The sequence below is a fragment of the Diceros bicornis genome, chromosome 6 (assembly GCF_020826845.1).
Source record: "Diceros bicornis minor isolate mBicDic1 chromosome 6, mDicBic1.mat.cur, whole genome shotgun sequence".
In the NCBI taxonomy this organism is placed as follows: domain Eukaryota; kingdom Metazoa; phylum Chordata; class Mammalia; order Perissodactyla; family Rhinocerotidae; genus Diceros; species Diceros bicornis.
Genome location: NC_080745.1, coordinates 12,613,885 through 12,638,569, shown reverse-complemented (window position 1 = coordinate 12,638,569; position 24,685 = coordinate 12,613,885). Strand labels below are relative to the sequence as shown.

General features: G+C 46.8%; 1 protein-coding gene across 1 annotated transcript in view; it reads right to left on the bottom strand.

Moving 5' to 3' along the window:
- The window catches only part of WDFY4 (WDFY family member 4), a 277,648-nt gene that overhangs the window by 147,276 nt on the left and 105,687 nt on the right, over nt 1–24,685 (bottom strand). Inside the window, exons 30-38 of the mRNA XM_058542855.1 lie at nt 23,024–23,149; nt 17,763–17,927; nt 14,611–14,814; nt 13,777–13,891; nt 12,351–12,508; nt 9,174–9,412; nt 7,212–7,333; nt 5,496–5,681; nt 4,130–4,266 (exon numbers count right to left, since the gene is read on the bottom strand). Coding sequence (XP_058398838.1) covers nt 4,130–4,266; nt 5,496–5,681; nt 7,212–7,333; nt 9,174–9,412; nt 12,351–12,508; nt 13,777–13,891; nt 14,611–14,814; nt 17,763–17,927; nt 23,024–23,149 — 1,452 coding nt within the window. The remainder of the gene's footprint in view (nt 1–4,129; nt 4,267–5,495; nt 5,682–7,211; nt 7,334–9,173; nt 9,413–12,350; nt 12,509–13,776; nt 13,892–14,610; nt 14,815–17,762; nt 17,928–23,023; nt 23,150–24,685) is intronic.

Here is a 24,685-nt window from a genome sequence, read left to right as displayed (position 1 = left end):
ACCAACCTCTGACGACAGGCTGACACCCGCAGCCTTCCCCCTAGTAGAGACTGTGACTTCACAATCTCATTCCAGAAGGGACTTTGAAGAGGGTCGGGGGAAGAAAAAGAAGAAATAACTTCCATCACATCAGCCTTGCCTCAAAGTTCAGCTCACCTGCCAAGAAGAAAACGCTTCCACTGACGATGGAGACAGGTAAGAGGAATTAGGAATCGTACATCGTCTGTCTCACTCCAAGGAACAATTTTTCAGTGCTGTAGAGCTGTCAGCGCTGACATGATAAGGAATAACACCACATGAATAATGTTTCCTCCAAAACCAGCTCCTTTAATTACAAGCCTCTTCTTTCCAGAAGAGAGACAGAAGATGCAGAAACACCAATTTCATGCACTTGTGCCTGAATAATGTCTCCACGCTGCTTTTTCCAGATGGCGACCTTCTCACTGGAGAGACTAATGATGTGGGCATATTTAGGGAAAAACCAATAACGGAGTCTTTAACCTTCAACAACAAAAAGTGTGTTGTACAAAATGTTCCTTGGGATACATTAGAAAATATCAATTACATTGCTCACTGAGGTGTAATCAGCTGTAATAATCAAAATTAATTTTTAAAAATAATTAAACAGACCCCAGGGCAAATAGTTGATGCTCTTATCCTATGACATCACAGTGTACATATGTACCCGAGAAGTTGTGCCTTCTGTTAGCAACAAAGCCATCTCTCATCTCTCGAGGATGAGTGATGGATGCGGGGTCTGAAGGCTGGTGGGTTTCACCCCAGTGAAAGGAGGGGCAGCTCCGTGCAGTTCCCTACACGTTCTTTAAGAACCTTCTATGCACCGGGCACTGTGCCCAGCCCAGACTGAGTCATTGGTATAGGATGCTCCAAAGCAAGAATGCAGTTAATTTTTAAAATTAAAACATAGTGCACTTTGTTTCAAAAATTATTTGTCTTTAAAAATTCCACAAGATATTATAAGCTGTAGAAAGGATAAATAAATCAGGTTGAAGGTAAAATGGGGCTCAAACAGGAGGGCAGAAGCCAGGGAGAGGGGTGTATGCATATACGCATGCTCGCGCGCGTGTGTGTGTGTGTACACGTGTTTTGCAGAAATTTATCCCACTAGGTGTGTGCAGTTACAAGAATTAGGCCACGCTTATCTCTCTGAGCTTCTGAGTGCCAGATCAAAGAGGAAAACATAACAGGGACAGAAGTCCTGCTGTCCGTGAGTTGCTGTGGAAAAGCATTATTCTTCCTGGGGCTACCAGCTGAGGGAGACGGCCCCCACGGCCTCCCTCTCTCCACTTCAGTCCAGCCGCACTGGCCTTTGCTGCCCTAGAACACTCCAGTACACGCCTGCTTGTGTGCCTGTGCCTGACGGTCCTCTCTGCCTGACCACTCTTTCCTGGAGGGGCACAGGCTCACGTCCTTCCTTATTCTCTGCTCCCACAGCCCCTGCCAGAGAGGGCTTCTGACCACATCCATCAACAGCCTAGCACCTCTCTTGCCACCCTCTCCCACTTACCCTGAGCAATTTTTCCTCATTGCAATTAGTACCCCTAATATTTACGAGTTTATCTGTTTATTGTCTATCTTCACCCCCTAGAATTCAGTTTCCACGAAAGCGGAGAGTATATTGGTTTTTCTCTCTTCTGTAACCTCAGTGCTTAGAGCAGGGTACAGAGTGAGCACTTAGTAAATATTTGTGGAGTAAATGAATGAATGAATGAGACCTCAATTGATATAAAAGACAGCATCTTCAGCAGCCTTGCTTCATCAAAGACAGAGCCAATTTCAAATATTCTTTCTTCCAGATCTCTCAATGTGAGCCAAGAGCAAACTGTTACAGACCATTTGTAAACCTACACAGCCCCACACATTGCAAGCTTCTTTCAGATGAGCTGTTTCCCAACCAATCTCCCCAGGACTCGGAGGTAGCCGAGCTGTGCCAATAACAGTGACCCAGCAGGGAGTGGGCACTAGCAAGAGGCAGCAACAATAGCCTGCAAGAGTTCCCATAAAATGCACGTCCCTGCCCATCATCCCAGCTGTCCCTTCCCTAGCTCCCCAGCCAGACTGACCTGGCCTCCTGGGGACAATGCTAACATGGTCAAGGAGGAGAAGCTTGGGTGAAGCCAAGGGCAGAGGGGCTGGCCCCCTCCTTCCACAAATGGCATCATCAGGAGCAAGTGCCTGGGGACAAGTAGGGGTACTCCAGCTTCCAGGGCTCAGTGCAGTTACACACGTGCAGGACGGTCCTCCTCTTGGCAGACAGAGCTAGAGGGTAAAATGCAGTTTTGCAAACTGTCTTCTGTTTCTAAAGCACTCTCAGTTTCCAAGTGCTTGCACATGTTCTAGCGTAAACACAGCCCATTCCCGGTTGTAAGTGCAGAACTCGAAGCTCTGAAACGTTACAGAACGACCTAAGGTCGTGCCCAGCAGTACAGAGATGGGAGATCTTGGCTTCCCTCTGCCACTTCCCGGCTGCAAAGCCCTTGGCTTTTTCTTAGATTCAGTTTCCATATCTATAAAGTGAGGCTAATCATAGCCGTGTGATGCGACTGTTAGGAAATCGAAGGGAGTTACTCTCTCACTGAGTCAGCTAGTGAGTCTGTCAACAAGCTTACTGAGCACCGTCTTCCACAGCCAATGTGCTGAGGACAGCCTGCCCTCAGTTCGGAACACCAGGTGGCCAGCCAGCCCAGTCAAGCTCATTTCCTGTCTTCTCTTCTATGTTTGGGCTCTTTCTCCACATATCCTGAAGCCTATTGTTCCTGAAGCTGGGAAAGAAGAAAGCCACCGTCCCCCTGCTCTCTGGCAGTTGCAGGCAGCCCTTCACTCCTCTCTTCTCCCCAACAGCTGGTGACTGTGCCCTTCCCTAGAGGACAATAGACCCATGGGGACAGCAAGGCCTAGATTCTGAGCTGGTGGAATTTGGGCTCAACCTCACTTTCCAAAGTTACATGGGCAGAGAACTCAAATTGTATGATGTGTCTATCAACCGTCTACTCCACCTCACTGGGGAGCCCCTTCCCACAGTTTCCCACAATTATTTGCCCCATTGTGGAGGGAAGGAGATAAAGACTCAGGGAAGTTAAGTAGATTGCCCAAGGTCTCCTGACCCTAAGACCACGTCCATTCAATGACCACAGTCTGCCTCTGAAGATGTCAGAGACCCCAGCATTAGAATATATGACAGATTGTGTTTTCCATAAAGAGTATCTGCAATATTTCCAGTCCCACATGCTCTTACAAAACCTTGCGACTTCCCCACCAGGTGGTAGAGTCTATTTCCCTCCCCTTGAACCTGGGCAGAACAATGTAGCTGTCTCACCCAAAGGGAGGCAGCAGAGGTGATTCTGCATGGCTTCCAAAGCTAGGTTGTGGAAGGTCTTATTGCTTCCCCCTGGCTCTCTCTCTCTTTCTTTCTCCCTCCCCTTCCTCCTTGCTATGGAAATTAGCCCTTGAAACCCAGCCATCAGGTTGTAAGGAAGCCCAGGACACATGGAAAAACCATGTGTAGGTGTTCCAGCCAACAGTCTCAGCTAAGGTCTCAGCCCAAAGTCAGCAGCAACCACCAGATGTGTGAGTAAACGAGCCTTCTGATGATCCCAGCCAAGGCCTCAAGCATGGTGGAGTAGAGAGCCCCCCACCCACCCCCACCATGCTCCAAATTCCTTACCACAGCATCCACGACCACAAAAAGTCATCGTTGGTGCCACTGAGTTTTAGGATGGTTTGTTATGCAGCTAAGAGAAATGAATTAGAAACCCCAAGGCTCAGCCCCACATAGTTAGAGGATCCACTACTACATGTCCCGGCAATGACACTGATGTTTCTGTCCCCACTCCTGCTGAGCTGTGGGCTATTGCCCTCTGAGCACAGCTGACTCAAAAGGAGAAGGGGAACGAGGACAGGCTTGGAACACCTGTCATAAGGAACACCTGCTCTTGGTGCTCAAGGGAAGCCCATATGCACTTTGAGTTAAAGATAGCCTGAGACCTTGCCCCACTAGATGTGTCAGAATGTGGAAGTAGTTCACGTCCAGTGACAACAGAGAGGACACACTCATGGTGTTTGAAGCAAATGCTTGATGCTTCTTTGAGAAAAAGGGGTCTGGGCTTACCTCTGCCTTACACTCAGGGTCCTTGGCCTGCCGTCCAGGCATCAGTTTCATGGCTGAGGACAAGCTTTCACTCCACGAAGTGACTTTGCTGTGGTGTCCGACATTCGAGCGACTGGCCAGCAACTTCTTCTCAGATGCTGGAGACAGAGAGACAAAGACTGTCAGAGGCGAGGTTGAGAGGAGAACACACACTATTTCTACAGCTGGCTTGGCTTTCAAAGGGCGAGCCAGGGGCACGAGCCCAGTGTGCCTGCCTCCAATAGGGGAAACAACCCAGGCTATAAACTTATACTGCCATCTTCTGACTAAGAAATATAGTGTGGGTTTGGGGGTCATCAGAGCTGGCTTAGACCCCTAGCCCCACAGCTCATTGACTTGAAGTCAGATTTGGACAAGTTAGCTAATGTTCCTGAGCCTCAGTGTTCTCATCCTGTAAAATGGGGATAATGGTAACTAACCTCATTGCAGTGTCATGAAGAGTAAAAAAGACTATGTGTTTAAAACACAGGCCCTGGAATACACAGTTTTCAATATATGGTTGTTGGAAAAAAGAGAGCCATTTGTAAGTTCTAAGGTTCATCTCACCATTTTATTCCACCATATGTGCATGAGTATATATGTCCCATTTTATTGAACTTTTCCCTGAAACGGAATCTGACATTTTGACTTCAAATTATACATGTATGTACATAGATACATACATATTTGCCGGGGCTAATATTGAAAGCCAATGAAATAAAGGTTCTATACCACTGGGCAGTCTGGGATGATATGCATGGAAATAACTAACTCTTGAATCATTATGAATTTTGTGATGTTGAAAGATAAGTATATGAGCTATAATTTGAGAGCAATGTCCTCTTTAAAAATGAAACTAAACCTCATTCCTACAACTGCATTGACTAATATAAGGGTAAAACTGTTGAGTCACTGGTAGACTTCAAGGGACATTAATATCTTTGGCATGAAGATTTTCACTTGGAACATGAAGAGCCTGAGGTTCCAGGTCACTACATGACTTGGTGTAATATTTCAAAGCTGGCAGGTAAATACCAGGGCAGAATCTAGAACCCTAAGTTCCAGAGCCCAAGCTAGAGCTCTGACATGTGGCCCTTCTCTCTAAAAGATTCCTAGAATCTGCTTGCTTGGTTGGCACTTCTGGCCTTCCTTTCACCCAAGATGCAAAGCACCATTCATTCTTTGTGAGCAAAGATTCATGAGATTTCAGTGATGTACATCCCACCCACCAAAGAGATAAGAGAGAAGGTCTGGGTAGAAAAGGCTCTGGGCCCTGAGTGGAACCTTGGGGGAGTCTGGCTCTATGAGACTCAGAAATTCCATTCCCTGGAGCCAAGTGGACAGAGACCTAAGTAATGCTGCCAGGCCTTGAGCATCGTCTCCTCCCAGAGTGGGGTGACCTCTTCAATCTTCACTTTGCTCTCTGCTGGTTTCACAGAGAGATCAATCTTGAAGGTGTCCTCCAGTTCCTGCCGCCTCTGTGCCACAAGCTGCTGCCAGAGAGTCTGCACCGTCTTTTGGATGTTGTGCTGGACTAAAAGAGAGAGCACGTCACACAATCAGGATGGCCTTAGTGCTTCTCCCAGAGAGGGCCAGGAGATGGCATATCATGGTTGCTTTTATTCGCATCCTTCTTGAACATCACCCCAGCTTGGTAAGCTCCATATAGCAGTCTGTATGTAGAGCCACAGAGCTGATGATAATGCTAACAACATCCTTGTGAGCTGGCCTTTCCTCTGCCTCCACCACCAAGATCTGCCTGCCTCACATGTCTAGAGAGAACACGATTGATGGGCTCAGGGAACCTCTTTCTCCCACCCCCACAATTCTGTTAGATACCAAACAGAGAGATACCTGTGTGAGCTCTAGGTAACCAAAGAGCTCCCCTAAAACAGCTCCTTCCAACCTTACATTTGACGTTATCCCCTCAGGGCAATGGACACCAAACCCAAGACTGTCCCCAGGGGCCTAGGACCCACGCTGGTCCTCTTTCCTGGTCTTGGATCATGCTTCTCACCACCCACCCATCTCAGTGCCCTGGATTTGACCAGCCATAGACAAATCTACCAAGCTAATTCTTCCTGCTACGCCACACAACTATAATCCCCTGAACAGTGCCCAAATTCCCTCTGATCTTGGACTACTGGGTGCCTCCTCTGGTACCAGCCTCTTCAGTCTGTTTTTCTCATCGTAGGGGGATGGATATTGCTCAGTCCACTCTACTAGCCAAGTTCCGAAATGCAAATGTTCGTGTCGTAAATAACACTGTGTCAGAGTAAACTTACTCACAAGATTTTTGATCACTGGCTCTGGGCACCTATCTGACTAGAAAACGGAGGCCCTTATGTCTACCATCTGGTATCACAAGATATCACAGGGTGAGTGGCAGGGTCAGCAAACCGAACTGGTGGAAGAAGGTCTGCTGAAGCTTCCTGGATCAAAAGGGAGCAATCTCTCAAACACATGGATCTGGCTGCCATTTTTTTCATGAATTGCTAATCCCTTTAACTTGATTTGATATTAGCAAATCCAAGAATTAAACTCCATTAAGCCAAAAATCTCATAGAAGTAATGAGTTTATTTACTCCATTCCTATTTTCTAGGAAAGAAAACTGAGATACAGCTAGGTAATGGCTTGAACTAGGTGAGATGGCATGCCAGTTTCCACATCTAGTGGCCTGAAAGAAAATTCGAGAGACCACCTGAGAATTGAAATCAACTTACAGTGAGGTCCTCTAGGATTTTAGTAAGTACACTAAGTTCTTAGTCTAACCAGGTCAAGTCCCACAGAGCTTTCTCTTCATCCATCCATCCATCCATCTATCCATCCATCCATCCATCCATCCATCCCATTCCATTTCTAATATACAAAGCTCATTCCAGTTTTATTCTCTATCAGGTTACCTTGCTGTACTACTACATTGTCTGAGATTTCTTAGGGCCTCTTCTGGCTTTTGAGAATCTCCTTAGTAGTATCTTGGGAAGGATAACCTGAAGAACGCAACCCTAGCAGTTACCACTATCCGTCTACTCCCCCACAAAATAAACAACAAATAAAATGTACCATCACTTAGACTTGGGAAGTCTTCCCCTCCTTTTTCTCCCGCTTCTTCATTTGGAGAAAGAAAGACTTGATGATAAGGAGTCATTCTAGGCTTCGGTTCCAATCCAAATCCTTCTGGATAACTAGTAGACAAGAGATTTTTCACTATAAACTCAGTTTCTTTGGAATTATTCCATCATTCTTTATTACAAATAATCATCCTCCAAACTCAGTACATATCGATATGGAAAAACTCCTCTAATCAAGTTAAAGCAAACATCTTATGACAACTTCCATGACAGATATTGTACAATAGCATTCTGGAAAATAGGAAAAACACCCTCTTTTTATTCATATCTTATTAAATCCAATTCATACTCCCGGCAGGCCCCCTGAACCCTCTCCCGGTTTCCCCACCATCGAAACTGGTCATTTCTTCCTTCAGACTCCCAAAGCATTGAACACTGCCTTTGTTTGGCCCTGATCTCATACTGCCTGGAATGGGGCCAGGGCCAGCTTCACGGGCCGCGACCTGTGCAGTTGTACAGGGTCCATACTCAGAAGGGCGCCATGCTTGGACTCTTTGGCTACCGTCTTGAAATTCTTGGTAATTTTTGAATGAGACCCTCATTTGCATTTTGCAAGGGCACATCACGTAGCTGGTTCTAAGTTGGGTGCAGTGGTTTACATATTAAGTTCCTCGTGAGCCGTGTGCTCCAAGGCCCCTGGTCATGTTAACGTCCATGTGCCCTCTTCTCTGGGCCCCCTCAGCCAACCAAGCAGAATGCACACTCAGTCCATGTTTGTGGATTAAACCAAAAATGACAAACAAGGAGATGAAAAAACACCAGTATATGAGAATGTCCATTCTTGAAATTGCTAAAATGAAGTCCCTTTGGATTTTCGAGGCCATTTTGCTAAATAGAGGGATTGAAAAGGGTGGAACTTTGATCACACAAAACAGCTGGCATTTCACTCTTCTTCCCTGTGCTTCTGGTACGGATAGGGCCTAATTCTTGAAATACAGAAAAGAAAGAAGAACTTCCCTAATTTAACCCATACACTGAAAATGGATTCTTCTATTTCAAACAAATAAAAAGGCAAGTTACCTCCTCTGGGCTGGGAGCATTTTCCAGGGCTTCCCAGAGAGTTTTAAGACAAGACAACTCCAGTGTTTTGTAATGTTCAATAGGCAACTTGACAGAATTTGGGGATTTTTTTCCAAGTACTTAAACGTAATTTGTACTGGGATAAATACAATCAAGGAAAAGGACACGAGCAAGGTGTGCTGCCCCATAGTCCTCTCCTCCTCTGCCCTCCACATGGCTGTAGTGATGAGAGAGAACATCTGTAGGCAGTATGACACCAAGACACTGGTGATGCGCCATACACACACAGCCACACAGAGAGAGAGAACGTGCACGTACACAGAGAAATCTAACGTATTTTAAACTGTGGACTTTGAGAAAAGGATTTAAATAAGCTTAATTTAATTTCTTTTTATTACTATCTCTTACACAAATGTGTTTATTGATGTCATTTTTATATCACAAATTGTATGTGCATATTTTTTTCTGCAAGCAAAATCAATCCTGGTTTGCATGATACAACTTATTACATATTTTTCCATTCTAAGATTGCATTTATCAAATGTTAATATTTCTGAAATCTGGCTGTATCATAAAATCAATGTGTATATTAATGTTAGAGTTTTCTATCCCCAAAATTAAATCAATGAAGGATCTTAGAACCTGAGAAGAGTGGAAATAGGGTAAATTATTATTTCATGATGCTTCTAGCTGCTCAGTCACATGAACAGGTTTGAGAACAACCTACCATATTATCAAACGTTGCATGTCAGTTGGACAACCAGATAAACAAAAAGACTATATCATTTATATCGACCTCAATCAAGTGTCTCTCTACAGTTTTGTTTTCTGCCTTGACCCCTGGTGGGCATGGAAGCAAATGAGCAGCTCTTACCTTCTCACACTGAGCAGCAAAAGACAATGCATGAGACACAAGAGGAAGCTGACATTGGAGTTATAGGTGGCAAAGATGATGTCCCAGTGCTCCTGTAGAAAGCCGAGGATGCTGAGAAGGCTGAGGCATTCGGAGAGGGACTGCTGGGGCTTGGAGAGGCAGTAAAGAATGACTTTATTTAAACTGCTGTATAAAGCACTGATGACGGTGTCCCTCTGAGAAGACGCATTCTCGATGACCTGCGTCATAAAATAAACACACACACACATACTTGTGAAAACTTTGCATTTTTAGATAATGAGCGAGCTAACTGTGGAAATGATACAATCAAAAAGTGACATGATCTAAAATTCAGGTAGGACTAATTTCTCCTACCTTTGGACTTTTATTTAAGTGAATGATCAATAAAGGCAACTCACACATTTGGATTTACCAAAAACTTTTGTAAAAAAAAAAAAATTAAAAGTTTATCATGGTCATATTACGGAAAATAGGCATGGGGACCAGAGATTTCTGAAATACTGGTAACATGGTTGACATACAGTGTAGAAGAACAAGCTATCAATAGTTTTAAATTTTTAAAATGTGTTTAATAATATTTTTTATATTATTGATAATAATTATCATGTATAGACTGTTTACAATACTCCAGGTATCACGCTAAGCATTTTTGCATTGATTTGCATAGATTTACATTTAAACATCATAATAATGTTGTGAAATAGACACTAAGATTATCTCACTTTAGGAAGAAGGAGGCTGAGGGTCAGAGAAGTTAGATGGTCGGCAAGGGTCAAGACATTTGAGCCATGCTCTTAACCACCATATCATCTAAAGGAGACGGGAGTCCAAAGGATTTTAGTACACAATAAATTTAGAGGGGGAAGGCAGAAGGTCCCGATTTGTAGCTTTAACACTGACTGGTCCATCCCTCTGTTTGGCTTCATTACTCCATTGCAACCAATAGATAAATAAGTCTTGGAGATCTAATGCACAGCATAATAATTATAGACAACAGTACTGTATTATAAAATTCAATGTTGCTAAAAGGCTAGATCTTAATTGTTCCCACCACAAAAAAAAATGATAATTATGTAACTTGATAGCAGTGTTAGTTAACACTATGGTGGTAATCACATCGCAATATATAATGTATCAAATCAACACATTGTACATCTTAAACTTACACAATGCTATATGTCAATTATATCTCAACAAAAATACATAAAATTTTTTAAAAGAACCTACAGAATGAAAAATACATGCAAAATTTTTCAGTCTATTAGAAAGGTTGTTAGTTATAGATTGTGTTCTTAGAATTTTACAGATAATGCAAGTATTTATACTAATGAAGTTAAGTTTTATTTAAATCTGCTGGAATTTGGGATTCACGTTTTTATCATCATCCTGTCCTGCTCCTCAGATGGGTCACATCTTTCAGACTGACGTTGAGAGTTGTGGGAGTCAGAGGCAGCGAGCACGAGAGAAGGCTGGTGGATGTGGGCAGCACTGAGAGTCTGTGGGCCTGGCACCCCCTGAAGATATGTCAGCCCCCTCAAACACCCAGTCTTTGGTATTAGCTCTGAGTATTTGCTTTGACCACTGGGGAGCTGCTATGGAATGGGTGTTTGTGCATCCCCAAAATTCATGTGTAGAAACCTTAATCTCCTATATGATGGCATTTGGAGAAGGTGTCTTTGGGAGATAATTGGGTCATGAGGATGGAGCCTTCATGGTGGGATTAGTGCCCTAATAGAAAGATGTGAGAACACTTGCTTCCTCTCTCTCTTTGCCATAGGAGGATACATAGAGAAGATGGCCATCTGCAAACCAGCAAGAGAGCCCTCACCAGGTACCAGATCTACTGGCACCTTGATCTTGAACTTCCCAGCCTCTAGAACCGCGAGAAATAAATGTCTGTTGTTAAGTGGCCCAGTCCATGGTATTCTGTTCTAGCAGCCCGAACTGACTAAGACAAGAGCTCAAGAGCTACTTTCATTCTCAACACAACTTCCCAAGAACCTGATTTTAATCCCCTCAGAGCTGACAAGGGATATTTCTCCCCTCTTGGAGCTATTCTTGAAGAAGCCTCTCAATACATTCTTTTCAGGCTTGCCTTGAACTGCGCTTAGCCAGACTGACTGTCACCCCAGACCGAGGCCTAGTCCTGGGGTCTGCGGGTGACTCCACAGACAGAAGGGTGCTGGGGCCCCTGATGTCACCCTCTCTATGAGGTATGAAGAGGAAGGAGAGGGGCTTTCCTGGATTCCGCTGCAGAGGACACACTGAGAGCTGCTGCAGGAGCGGCTGGAGGGAGATCTCAGCTTGGTAAGAGAAAGCGCTTCCAACAGTCACGGTGTCACACTGGCTGGGACCACCTCGTGCCATTGTGAGCTTCTCATACGGGGAGGGGTCAAGGAAAGAGCGAACAGCCACTTGTCAGAAAGGTTTCCAGAATGAAATGGGAGGCGAGGACTGAAAAAGTGTTCAACTCTAGACTTTTCAGGTTGTATGATTCTGTGTGTGTGTGTGTATGTGTGTGTGTGTACACAAGTACAATAAAGAATGTGTGCACACACACAAACTTACATCTAAAGGTGTGTCTATAGCCTTGTATGGCAGGACTATACAAGGGTATAGCGTGTGTGTGTGTGTATGCAGATCCATCTGAAGAGAGAGAGAGCACATGCAAGAATACCAGGACTAGGTAAAAACAGACTCTTGCCTCGATTCCAGGAAGCCCAAATATGACCAATGGAGGTGGGTACTGAAGAAGAAATGAAATAGGCCTTTTGGAAATAAAGAACTTTTTGGCCCTTTGTTGATGAGGAATAACAATAATTACGATTAAACCAATAATCACAATAAAAACCCAAAGAGGGGTGTAGAGTCTAGGAGGGGACAGAGCTCAGGGGCCGGCGCAGGGGCTGCGGCTCCTGGTCACTGAGATGAATCTCAAGTGGCCTGAGATGAGGGCCCTGCAGGGCACTCAACAGCCACCAGGCGGTACCTGGGCCGTAAATATCCTCCTCCTTTCTCCCACCCACCTCTGATTCTATTTCGGAAGGACAGCAGGTCAATCTGGACCAAGCGGACAATAGCCAGCAGAGTGTCATACAGACACGTGGTGAGTCAGCAGGAGCTCCCTTACCACCACGGCCAGCCCGGGTTTCTTACCACCATGATGTGCTCCGTGATGAAGAGAAGGATGTGTCTGGGGTCTGCTGAGAACATCCCGCTATACAGCTTCTCCACCAGCTTCTGGGTGAAGTGGGAGATGTTTGTGAGTGAAGGAGCAGCAGCAGCTTCTGTGTTTGGCTGAGGCTCTTTACTGCCTGGGGGCGAAGGTGGTGAGGAAATAGACTGAGTTTGAGAAATCATCGGAGTCTGAATGCCTTCTCTTCACAACAGTCTCCAAGCTCGTCTTGGTAACCAACCACATCTTCCTCCCCTCTGTGCACCCCATTGTAACCTTCTGTATACCACATCGCTCCAAAGATGGGGTCTTAGACACAGCAGGTGCCCAAAGAGCACACACATTTATTCAAAGTAAACTGATCTTAAACGATCTGGTCAGTGATGTAGACCAAGTGGAGAGAAGGCAAGCAAGGGGCAGCATTTCTTCCAGTGGCCATTTGGAAGCAGGGTGGAGGAGAATTTAAGGCATAAAGTAAATGAGAAGGTGTCACGGTGACCCGAGGACGGCTGCTACGTGGGGCAGAGGATACAGCTGTGATATCCATCGTCTGCTGTGCTCACCAGCATGGCGGGCACTGTGCTCAGAAGGGGATGCGATGATCTCAGCTAATCCTTACAACAGCCCTCTGAGTGAGCCATGGCTGCTGTCCTCACTCACAGCTCAGGCACCCGCCAGAGTCACCCCGCTGTCCAGTGACAGAGCCAAGATGGGACCAGGGACCCCTGAGCTCGCACTTTTCGCCGCTGTACTGTCTCCCACACTTCAGATACTCCACGAGAAAGACCACAGTCAGGGTTTCCGCATCGTGGGGCAAGGAAGAATCGGAAGACGAGACATGTCACTAAGGATTCCGTGGCTCAGAAACCACAGAGAAGACTTTGTCTAAGCTTGTTGGGAAGGTATAGCTACCCTGGAACTAAGTATTCTGAATAAGCTTCACCTGAACTTCTTAGGGGCAGCGGCAGCATCTTCCTCCAAGGCTGTTTATTTAAGAATAACCATTTATTTACTGTGCTTTGCCAGGCACAGGAGCGAAGAATGAGATGCTGAGCAGAAGGATGTGAAACTAAAGCTGACGTCTTGACTTTCCTCACGGAAAGAGGACAAAATCCTACTAAAGCTGGAGGAGAACTGATTTGAGCTCAGGGGGCAGAAGGCGTTTCTGTCTCCAGGTGGCCCGAGGATGACAGAGGCGTCATGGAAAGCAGTCAGTGAGCTCACTCGTGGAGGGACTGGAGTGCCGACCGAGGGCGGCTTCCCACGGCTCCTAACGCGCCCTGCAGCGCTGCAGCCCAGTCCTCCTCTAGGGCACTGGGGTCAGCGGCTGGTGGGTGCGCTGGCTTTCCTGCTCAGCTGTCAACAGCTTTGTGCCATAAGCAATGAGGAGCAAGTCCCCCCACTCACCTCTGAGCATCGGTGCATTGACTCCACTCATCACGCGAAATATTTCCATGGTGGAGAGCAGGACCTCAGACTGGAAGTCTCGCTTCTGCTGGCTGGTGGTGTTGTCTGGAGAAGCCTGGAAGCACACCCGTGACTAAGACAGCAGCCACATGGCCATCATGTCCACTCAGTGCCCACTGGGTCCCCTTCCTGGCCGTGTGCTAATACTACAGCTGCTGGGGGTGTGGACTGCCGACAGCTCACAACTGCCCCTTTTCTAGGGCACTGCCTTCTGTTGACCAAGTTGCCTAACTCAGGAAGTGATGCCCACTTCTCAGGGCGAGGAGGCAAGTGGGGGGCTCCAGCCAATGACCACCTAGCAGGAGCCTCAAGGTGGGGCCAACTCTGGGGTGCAGATAGCACAGCGGTGCTCCCGTTGGGACTAGGCAATGGCTGAGGCCATGTCCTGGCTAGCTTCTCCCTTGTCTTCCTCTGCGTCCCTTGTCTGCTTCCTCTAAGAATACCGCCCCCAATGAATCACATCCCCAAAATCCCTGCCTCAGGCTCTGCTTCTAGGGACCTGGCTAAGACCTGCCCTCATTCACCTATTCACTGCTGCTTGATGAGCTCCCTGATCTGCCAGGGCCGGTGGTTCCCAAGGCCTCCCTCCCACCACATCACTGCAGTCCCAGGAAACGTTCTCAACCACCAGCCCCCTGGCATCTACAGATGCCAGTGAGCTCTCACAAGAGATCAGCCCTCAGGTCTCCCTGGGCACACCCAGCCCTCGCAGTGCCCACGCCCTCCCAGGTTGCTCCCACAGCACACGGCCCAACAACACCCCTTCCAACCCACCTCCAGGAGCACCTCCAGTGGCAGCCACTGCTTGGGGCTGGGAGCCACAAGCAAGAGCTCCCTCAAGAGTCGCTGCATGAACTCCCTCAGCTGCTTCCGGGTGGGATGTGACATGGCAGGATCCTGCGGATCTTCGGCAGTGCTGTCGCCTTCAGCCGCAGCCCTGGGACTGCTGTCATTCTGGGAAGACTCAGTCACGGTCTCCTCAAAGACAAGAGAACTTCCGCATGAGCACCTGCCCTGCCTCAGGGCTATTTCCCGCCCGCCATGTGTGTGCATGTGCAGGTCCCATTAACATGTAAGGAAACTGAGGCTCCTGGGAGCTGGGCGACTTGGAGAGTCCTGTGGCTCATCAGGTGGCCCGCTGTGGTCTCTGAACCTGAGATAGGTGAGAGTCATGGAAGAAAGCTGAGCACGGAGCACGAGAGGCCTGCAGCGCTCAGGTGATAATAAGAGGCTCTCACAACGCTATGTGAGAACACACTGGGAGAAGAGTGCTCGTACAATGCCTGGTCCCTGGTACAAGGTCAAGAGAGCCATCCCCACCTTCCAGGGGAGCCCTCCCTTTTCTGCCCGCCAGGGTCTGCTGATGTTGACACTAGGACCCTCAGGTGAAAGAGGAGAGGTAAGACTTCAGAGAGTACTCGCATCCGAGTCCCTGAGAGCCTTGGCCGTCACTTCCCGTTTTTATATTGATAAAAATACTGGAGATAAATGAGACGGGGTCATTAGCCCAGATACGTCCAGGAGGACAGGGAGATGCAGGGAGGCCGGACGACACACCCAAGGACGCGCGGCCAGGGACTGCAGTCTCCTGGCCCATGAACTGTTCATGTGCGTTCAACTGTCGGCACCTCCCTTTGCTCATTCATAAAATTAATGCAGCCATTCTTAATTAAGCCATAAAATGAATTTAATGGCACCTAGGGAGGTGGTGACCACCTTAATTAGTTCCATGCGGCCTTGGCTGGAAAGATGCCATATAAATTCACAGCAAATAGAAGCCTTTTGGCCTCCAGCCTTCTGCGTGAAGAGAGTCTATCACATTTTCTGGGAACAAAGGCCTTTTGGAGCCGACTTGGAAGCAGGACAAGGTGGGAAGTGTGGAGATAGGCGCTTTGGAACTGGACCCAGGAGCCGCAAGACAGGGCCTAGCTCATCCGCGGTCAGCTAGGAGGTGACTTTGGGCCAGCCCTCCCCCAGGCAGGAACTGTTGAGTGTGGGGAGGAAGAGCCCTGGGTCAGAGCGTGCTCTGCGGGCAGCCGGCTGGAACCCCGACTCAGCAGATGGCGAGCCTGGCCCGGGGGTGCAGGGGCTGAGGTGGGGATCTCGGCTAAGAATGCCAGGCCACGGACTTCAGGGCCCTGGCCCCCTCCAAAGGGCTCCCTCGGGGGATGGTGAGGGGCAGCCTATAGGATTGTCCTTCCTCCCTGCCTGGCCTGGCCTCAGTGTGGGCCCCCCCACTTCCTCCAGTGCTGTCTGCACTGCCTGCCTCTGCTCTTCATTGCATCTTTTTTTTTAATCTTATGTTTCTAGTATGTTACTTTAGTTGATATTAACCTATCAAATCATTTTATCTTTTTGCAAATCTTCTAGTTTTTATATTTAGTCTTTTTATTAAAACTAATTTCTCTTAAACTCCATTTGGCCATTTAATTTTATTTTAAACTGACTGCGATGGAAAGGACACGGGCTTTGGGGTGAGAGAGTGACGCTCAAATCTTGGCTCTGTCACTCAGTAATCACGTACACTGTGGCGCATTGCATTCTCTCAACCATTTTGTGAGATAGGCCTTATCACCCCCCTAAACCGGGGAACTGGGTCCACACCACTTCCCCTCTCTGAATCGCACTTTCTGCCCCCCTCCCTACCGAGGTCTGCGCAGGGCGCCTGTGGTGTTATGCAGAGCACCAGGCGCAGGACTGCTGTATGTGTCATTGGATGGGGGCTGCCACCGTGAACACACTTCCAGAAAAGATTAGCTGAAAGAGCACGTTCGGTGATTCATTTGGTTGTTTAGCAAATAACCATGGAGAAAGCTCTGCCTGCCCACACTGTGCTTGGCACGGCCTCTAACCCTCCCTGACTGTCGTGTGCCTTTCTGACATGCTCCTTTAGCTATAGTTAGCGATTTGCAACAGGTGTCACCAGCTCACTCTCCGTGTCTCGGTCACAGCTTCCTACTGCACCAGGGTGGGGCGACAGGTGGATTTCTGCCCTTCCTCCTTCTACGCCTGCCCTTCACACGGTCCTCACCACCTCCTCTCAGCACCCAGATGCTCTTAGCCCACTGAGTCCCCTTGACCTGCTGGGACAGGCTCTCGGTCTCAAACTCACTCACATCTCTTCCCATAGTCCCCTCTCTGACCCCCCACACTCACACCTTGTCCTCAAGACCCAGCCGTCCCTCTGCCCTCCCAGCCTCGGCTCATCGGACTCTAAGCCAGGCCTGGGCAAAACCTCTGACTGACAGGAGTCCCAAGTCGTGGCCTGCGAACAGACAAGGCCCTGAGAACAAAACATAGGACACTCTGCCAGTCCCACCCTCTGCTGCACGGTGTGCCGGCCACAGGCCTCCTGGGGTGGAATTTATTGTTTCGCATGATCAGTGTGTGGCTATTCCACGTGGAATCGGACTTGATCCACCATCAAATTTCTCACCAGTGAGATTCCTAACAACTGAAAAGATGATTGAATCTCAGAGCTGAAAATGACCTCAAACTGCATTTAAGCCAAGAAAAGGAAAATTACTCAAGTTGTTTACTTAATGTTTCAGCCAAGTTGCCTTAAAATGTATTTTATTTTTCGGTGAGGAAGGTTGGCCCTGAGCTAACATCTGTTGCCAATCTTCCTCTTTTTGCTTGAGGAGGATTGTCCCCGAGCTAACATCTGTGCCAGTCCTCCTCTATTTTATATGTGGGACGCTGCCACAGCATGGCTTGATGAGCTGTGTAGGTCCATGTCCAGGATCCGAACCTGTGAACTCCAGGCCACCAAAGCAGAGCACACGAACCTAACCACTATGCCACCGAGCCGGCCCCTTAAAATGTATTTTAATTTTAGGGGGTAGGGAGGAATTTCGCCCTTCACCCTTGAAGGGTGACGATGCTCACCCTTGCTTTCACAGGGGCAGGGGAGTGGCATGACTTACCTTGTGGGTTCCCAGTGGGAAGGTGACTGCAGCCAAAGTCTGGAGGAACTCAGGGGCCCGCCAGGCCGGGTCCTGGGGGTAGGTGCTGTGCACGAGGCCAAGGAACTGCAGCACGCTGGCAGGGAAAGTCCGTTCCCAGGCATCGTCTCCAGAACCTGTCAAAGGCTGAGGGCACATTTCATGAGAGGTGGTGCAGGAGAGCATGACTGGGACTGCAAAGGAGCCATAGGATTTGAAATCTAGGGAGAAGACCTCCTTTCTGAGACTCTCAACAAGACACCTTGTTGCAAGACACCTAAGGCTACAGATTAGCACTGGTCACTGGTCATCAGCTGGGGAAGGGTTTAATACGTGCTGGATTTGCTCTAAGGGCATCACACATATTCTTCTTCTCACCTCACAACAACCGTCAGAGGCAGGTTCTATGTTTAGCCCTATTTTACAGATGGGAAGACAGAGGCACAGAGAGGTTAAGTTGCTTGCCAAAGGTCATCCGGCAGGTAAGGGGCAGAGCCTGGAATTGAACTCAGGCAATCTGGCTGTAAAGTCTGACTGCCTTCCCCACACTGTCTCTCAGTGATTAGACACAGCCTCTGTGCTCAAGGAACTCACCAATCAGCGTCAACCCCAGCCTTCCCCAGCCCGGTGCTAATGCTCCCAGCTATGGCCGCTGCCCTGGCTGATACCTGGACAGACCCTGTCGGAGGCTGGCAGGGCTTGTGGAGCCCCTTCCCACCAGCCAGCAGTGTGGAATGGATCATGTTGCACTGAGCTGATACCCAGTACCTTGAGGGGACCTAGGTATCTCTTTGCCCCCAAACCTGGCCTCAGCCTCTTGGCTGAGCCTCCATCATGGCTGCACACTGGAGCTCTGCTGAAGCCCAGCTCCCTGGACCAGCCATGCCCAGTTACCCTGACTGGAGACTGGCTCTATCCCTGATGTGTCCAGTTGCTGCCTGAGGTCCTACTCTGCCCTGAATGGACAGCCTGGAACTTGAAAGTTGACAAGCCTTAATATCAGGGGTCCTTCCCTGCACAGCCACACCAACAACTAGACTGGGTGACGCTCAGCCTGCTCCTATGGACCTACGGATGTTATAGGTGCACGTCAAGTCTTCCTTCAGCTAGTTACTCAGCCCCAACCCCTCCCATCCATGGCTTCCTCATTTCCCCACCAGCCTGCCTCGAGTCCTGGCCCTATGTGCATGAGTTAGGACATCCTGTTTACCAAGTGGGTAAGTAGTGCCTGGAACTGAGACTCGTACTAGAAAAGTCAAACCTAACTGTAGGAAGAAAGGCAGTATGCATGGGACAATCAGAGAGCAGTTTAAAATCTCACTCGTAGGATCCCATGCAGGCTTGTTATGGGCTGAGCAAGCAGCCCAAGAGAAACCGCTTCTGCAGTCACTTGCATCTGGCTTCTCCACCAGGTTCTTACAGCACCGTATTAGATGTACAGGGGAGGACCAGAGGGCGAGTTCTGGGAGTTTTCTCGGGAGTTAGGCTGCCTGGTTGGAACTCTGCCTCTGCCCCTTACTGACGGTGTCGCTTTGATCCCCCTACACCTCCAGTCCCAACTCTGTAACACAAGGATCGTAACACGACCTGTTTCATAAGCTTGCTGTGAGGATTCAACGAGACATCTTAGTGCTTCAGGCTTATTTTCACAGTGACTAGTACGAGGTGAATATAGAAGAAGCTAGGAGAAAAGGTCAGATAGAGAGGACTTGGACCTTTTGGAAGAGGAATTTGGATTTGATGCACTGAGCAACAGGGTCCCCCTGAAGGCTCTTAGGCATAGCAGTGACCTGCAATGTAACGCTAATGCTGGACACACAGGCCTGCACTACACCCTCGCTCTGTGACCTCGCCTGAGGGAGTTAACCTCCAGTTTCCACATTTGCACCAGGAAGATAATGCTGTCTATTCCAATGGATAGTTGCACACAGCAGAATGGCTAACATCTAAAAGATTGACAATGCAAAACATTGGCAAGGACATGGAGCAACTAGAACCCTTCCAAAATAAGAGTTGGTGAGTAAAAATTGGCATTTCCACTTTGGCGAACTATTTGGCGATGTCTGCTAAAGCAAGTCACGTGTGTAGCTTATGACCCACAAATTCACTCCTGGGTATATTTCCAACAGAAAGGAGTCTGTGTGTCCACAAAAGGTATGTACATAGCAGTTTTATTCATAATATTTCCAAACAGAAACAACCCGGAATGGATAAACAAATAGTGATCAATTATCATAATAAAATACTACTCAACAATTAAAAAGAATGAACTACTGACATATACAACAAGGTGAATGAATCCCACAAACATAATGATGAGTGAAAGAAGCCAGACGCAAAAGAGTACAGACTCTGTGATTCCATTTAAACCAAGTTCGAGAACAGGCAAACTAGTCTATGGTGACCGCTGGGCAAGGGAATAGTATCAGACAAAGTACAGTTCCAAGCAAAAAATAAAATAAATAAAATAAAAACTGAGAAAGACGTTTTAGAATTATTCACCACAACTAAGTTTCTGGTCTTTTTCTCTTATAATTCTAGTTTTTGTCTTTTATATGTTGATGCTGGTCTATTGTATTTGGTAAATGATGCTTTCATGACAGATATTTTCATTGAACCAAAACAATGTCTTTTCTTGTGTTAGATCCCAGAAGATTGGGGCTTGTTTTTGACCCAGTCTAAGAGTCACATCTGTAACATACCAGTTAACCATTTTATGTTTAATATTATAATGTAAATGTTCGGTCTTATTTTTTTACTTCTCTCAGCAAACCATACATTTTCTTTATTTTAAATGCTTTCCTGTTATTCCTTCTGCTTGCTTTTTTAAACTAACGTTAATTGATTAGAAAGGTAACAAAATCCTTATACGGCAACAGAAAATAGGCATTTTTTTCAGGCACCACAAAATTAATTGCACAAGAGGCCTACAACAGGATCATGAATAAGTTTCCCAAAGATGGAAAGTTTATAGATCACATGTTCTGACTGGACAAAACAAAACTGGAAATGGATAACAACAACGAGAAAACAAAAGGTTCAACCACATGGACATTGAAAAATACAAGCCAAAAAGGTCTTTAAAACTGCAATCACAGAAACTCTAGAAACAACAAAAAATGAAGATGCCAAATATCAAAATCTTAGAACTAGCCAGAAAAAAAATATCAGGAGAATGAGCAATATACCCAAAGTTGGTTCTTTAGATACATCCACAAGTCTTCAGCTCCTTAAGCAGTGGGAGGGATGGGGTAAAGAGAGAGATGAGCCTACAAATTAAGAACAAGAGGAGGGAAATAATCACACCGAAAATTAAGTGAATTAAAAGAGACCATTTGTGCAAACTAAATGGGAAGATTTTTTAAAATATTAATTACCTAAACTAGGTCAAAGAGACATTTGAAAGCCTAAATAGTCAATAATGGAAAAAATTCAGGCCTAACAAGATTCATAGGAACAATTTAAACAACATAAGAACTACAGATGTAACATCTTCTTGAATATAAAGAAAGGAGAGTGGTCTTTTTTTAATAAAACTAGCATAATACTGATATCAAAACCTGACAAATATATAACAAAAAGAAAACTACAGCCTAATATCATTCATAAATATGCAGGCAAAATCATAAATAAAATATTACAAACAGAATAAGGAAGCATGCGAAAAGAATAAGAACAGAGTGACTGAGATCTTCGTAAGCACGCAAGGAAACTTATTGATGTGATTCAATAGGTAACTAGTTAGAAGAAAAAAGTATAAAGGCATACGATCATCTCATTATATACTAAAAGAGTATTTAATGAAAATTAAATACATTCCTGCTTTAAAAATGAGCAACAAGTGTAATCTGTACTTTCTTAGCATAATCACACACACACACAAAGTTGGCAAAAGATATAAACAGGCCGTTCACAGTAAAATAAATAGAAATGGTTAATAAGCATACAAAAATGCTATCCGCCTCAGCAGTAATAAATGCAGAAGGACTCACTATGGAACCGTCATCAGTTTGGCCATGTTGTTGAGGCTGTGGGGACTGCCCTGAGCACAAGATGGCGGGATGTGCGTTAGATGGAGGAATGCATATGTATAATGTCTAATGCAACCTGCCTGAGAAATGCATCCTAAGAAAATGCATGAAGTACACTTTGACCCACTCTCCCTCATCCCAGACTTTACACCAAGGAGGACATAGAACTAGAGAGAAGAGAGGTCTATGTACTCATGAAAGTGCATTACAGACTGTTTAAAACAACGAACACTCCAAGAAACAACGTAAATTTCCATTTACAAATATCGATGTTTCCCATGTATATTTATTGATATAGAAATATGTCCACAACGTGTTGAAGAAAAAAGGCAACGGGAATTTACGTAGTCTAATCCTCTGTAAGGGTGTGGTACAACCTTAGAGAAGTGTCAGAAGGATATTCCACTCAAGTTCACTGTGGTTATCTCTGGGTGGGTGTATTTCAGGTGACTTTTATTTTCTACCTTTTTCTTTGGTTTAAATTTTACAGGCAATCGTACATCATTTTACAAAAGCAATAAAGTTCCCCCACACACAGTCAAGCCTCCAGTTGCCCCGGGGGTCTACAGAATGAAGTCAGAATTTTTCAGCCTATCATGCAAGTTCTTGTTGATCTGGCTCACAAGTATTCCTGTTCACAGGCCACTTGGCCTTCGCCCCCAACACTTGCCTCCATGTCTGAAATAACCTCTCCCGCACCTCTGGTGGACCTTAAAGGCCTGAATCAAAGGCTCTCGTGTCATGTCTGCAGTTGGTGAACAACTGTCTTCTCTAAGACAGCTCTCTACCTCACAGGTTTCTCATGTGCGAGGCCCACTTATCCTGGCAAAGGTGAGCCCCTTGAGAGGAGAGGCCTCTTCTTCCCCCTCCTTCGGTTCCTGAAGCTCCTGACCTAAAGCAGTTGCTCAGAAGTGTTTCCTTTGACTGAAGGCATTAAATCTCCCAGTGAAGAAAGCCAAATGTTTAAACAAATGGAAAATAGATGTCTTCTGGCAAGAGTGCATGAAACTCGTTGGGGACATTTAGGATGGGTTTCCCACTGTGCACCTAAGCTGTCACTAGGAACCCACTTCACCTCTTCTAGCAAGCATTCTGAGTAACACTTACTAATTACTGGTATTCCTGGGAAGGCGCTGGGAAGAGTCAAGGTGACCCTTCCAAACTCATCTTCCCATCAGAACCTCCTCACAGCATGTGGGGGCTGTGTCTCACCTGGCTCATGGTGGCTTTCAGCATTTCCAGGAGCAGTAGGGCACCTTCAGTGCACAGCCCGGCCCGGAGGACTTCCTCCCTGCGGTGCCTCTGCAGGAGCCACTGAAGCATGGTATCCAGGCTGTCCTGAAAGGGGATCAGGGGCTGTAAAGAGACCGCAGCGACACACCAAGGGGACCGGCCTTCCAGCCAGGACACTGCGTTTCCCAGGGGCCCCGGTGGTCAAGGCAAACAGCACAGCGGCAGCCTAGGTGGCCAGCCCACGTGGAGAATTTCAGGCCACTGGACGGTGCATAAGGGAAATTCACACATCCAGGAAGGTGCTGAAGACCCACTGGCGTCTTGCCACGGGTTTACTTCTCTTGGTCTGACATCACAAGTACTCAACGTCCCACTCAACTGTAATGGATTTTTATAAATGAGACTGTAGATGACAAATGATGAATTCAAAGGCTTTGGGGAAAGTGCAGAGTGTGGTGGAGAGAGCATGGGGTTGACCAGCAGGATGATCTGACTTTGCCTATTTAAAAGCTGGGCTTATGCAGGCTATTTAGCCTCTTGGTAGTTCAGTTTCCTTCTCTACAAAACGAAAAGTACCTTATCTAACCCATGGGATTGTCAGAAATATCAGGTGAAATAAAATATGTAAAACATCTATCACGGGTCCTGACACTCAGCAGATATTTGTTTCCTGCAATACATTCTTGGAGAAATAAAAATACAGGGTGTTGATGAACATAGCACAGCATATTAAGAACTTTATTTGGAAGTGTGATCTATAACACCATTAGCAGATATCAAGATTTAGATAGGTCAAATATAAAGATGTGCAAAAGAGGTGAGTTTTTTAGCCTTCTGTTTGCAAAGCTATGCTCCCCCCCAATCTCAATTCAGTTTAACTCAACTCAAGACCAAGAAACAATTTGAGTCTGCTATTTGTCAGGTGCCCGGGAAGGTGAGGAAGAGGCGGGGTCTGCTCTTGAGGTGCTCAGTGTCTAAGGACAGACGCAAACACATGAAGGTGTCAGCGCCATAGAAGGCGAAGGTGAGCTGAGGCACAAGGGAGGGAACGGGTCCCTCTGTCTAGGGGATCTAAGCAGGAGGTGACATCTGAGCTGAGTGCTGGGGAGGACACCTCACCAGGCAGGTGACAGTGGGAGAAAGAGCTCATTAAAGGCACAAGCACAAAGCAGCTGGCCTTCCTGAGGAGTGGACTCAGGGGGGTCGCAGCATGAAGAGCAGGTGAGTGAGGAAGCTGCGTGGGAGAAACAAGTCAGGAGCCAGATCATGAAGGGTCTTGATGCCAGTGGTGGAGTCTGAACCTGATCCCGCAACAACGGGAGCCAACAGAGACTTAGATTTGATGCGAGTGAGTGAGTGAGTGAGTGGGTGGTGAGAGGGTATATACAGTGTGTGTAGACTCTTCTTTGGAGAAATTTGGCCAAGGAAGGACAGAAGAGTGATAACCAGGAGAGCAGCTGGTCAAGAGTGTGAGTCAAGGGCGTAGCTTCTGGTTTTAGGCAGGACATAGTTGAACATACAGTGGTCTACATGGAAAGGGTCAATAGAAAAGAAGATGCTGAAAATACAAAAGAAAGGAGGGGTACGAGGGGGTGAGGTCACTCAGGAAAGGAGTGGAAGGAATCCAGATCAGCCTTGAGA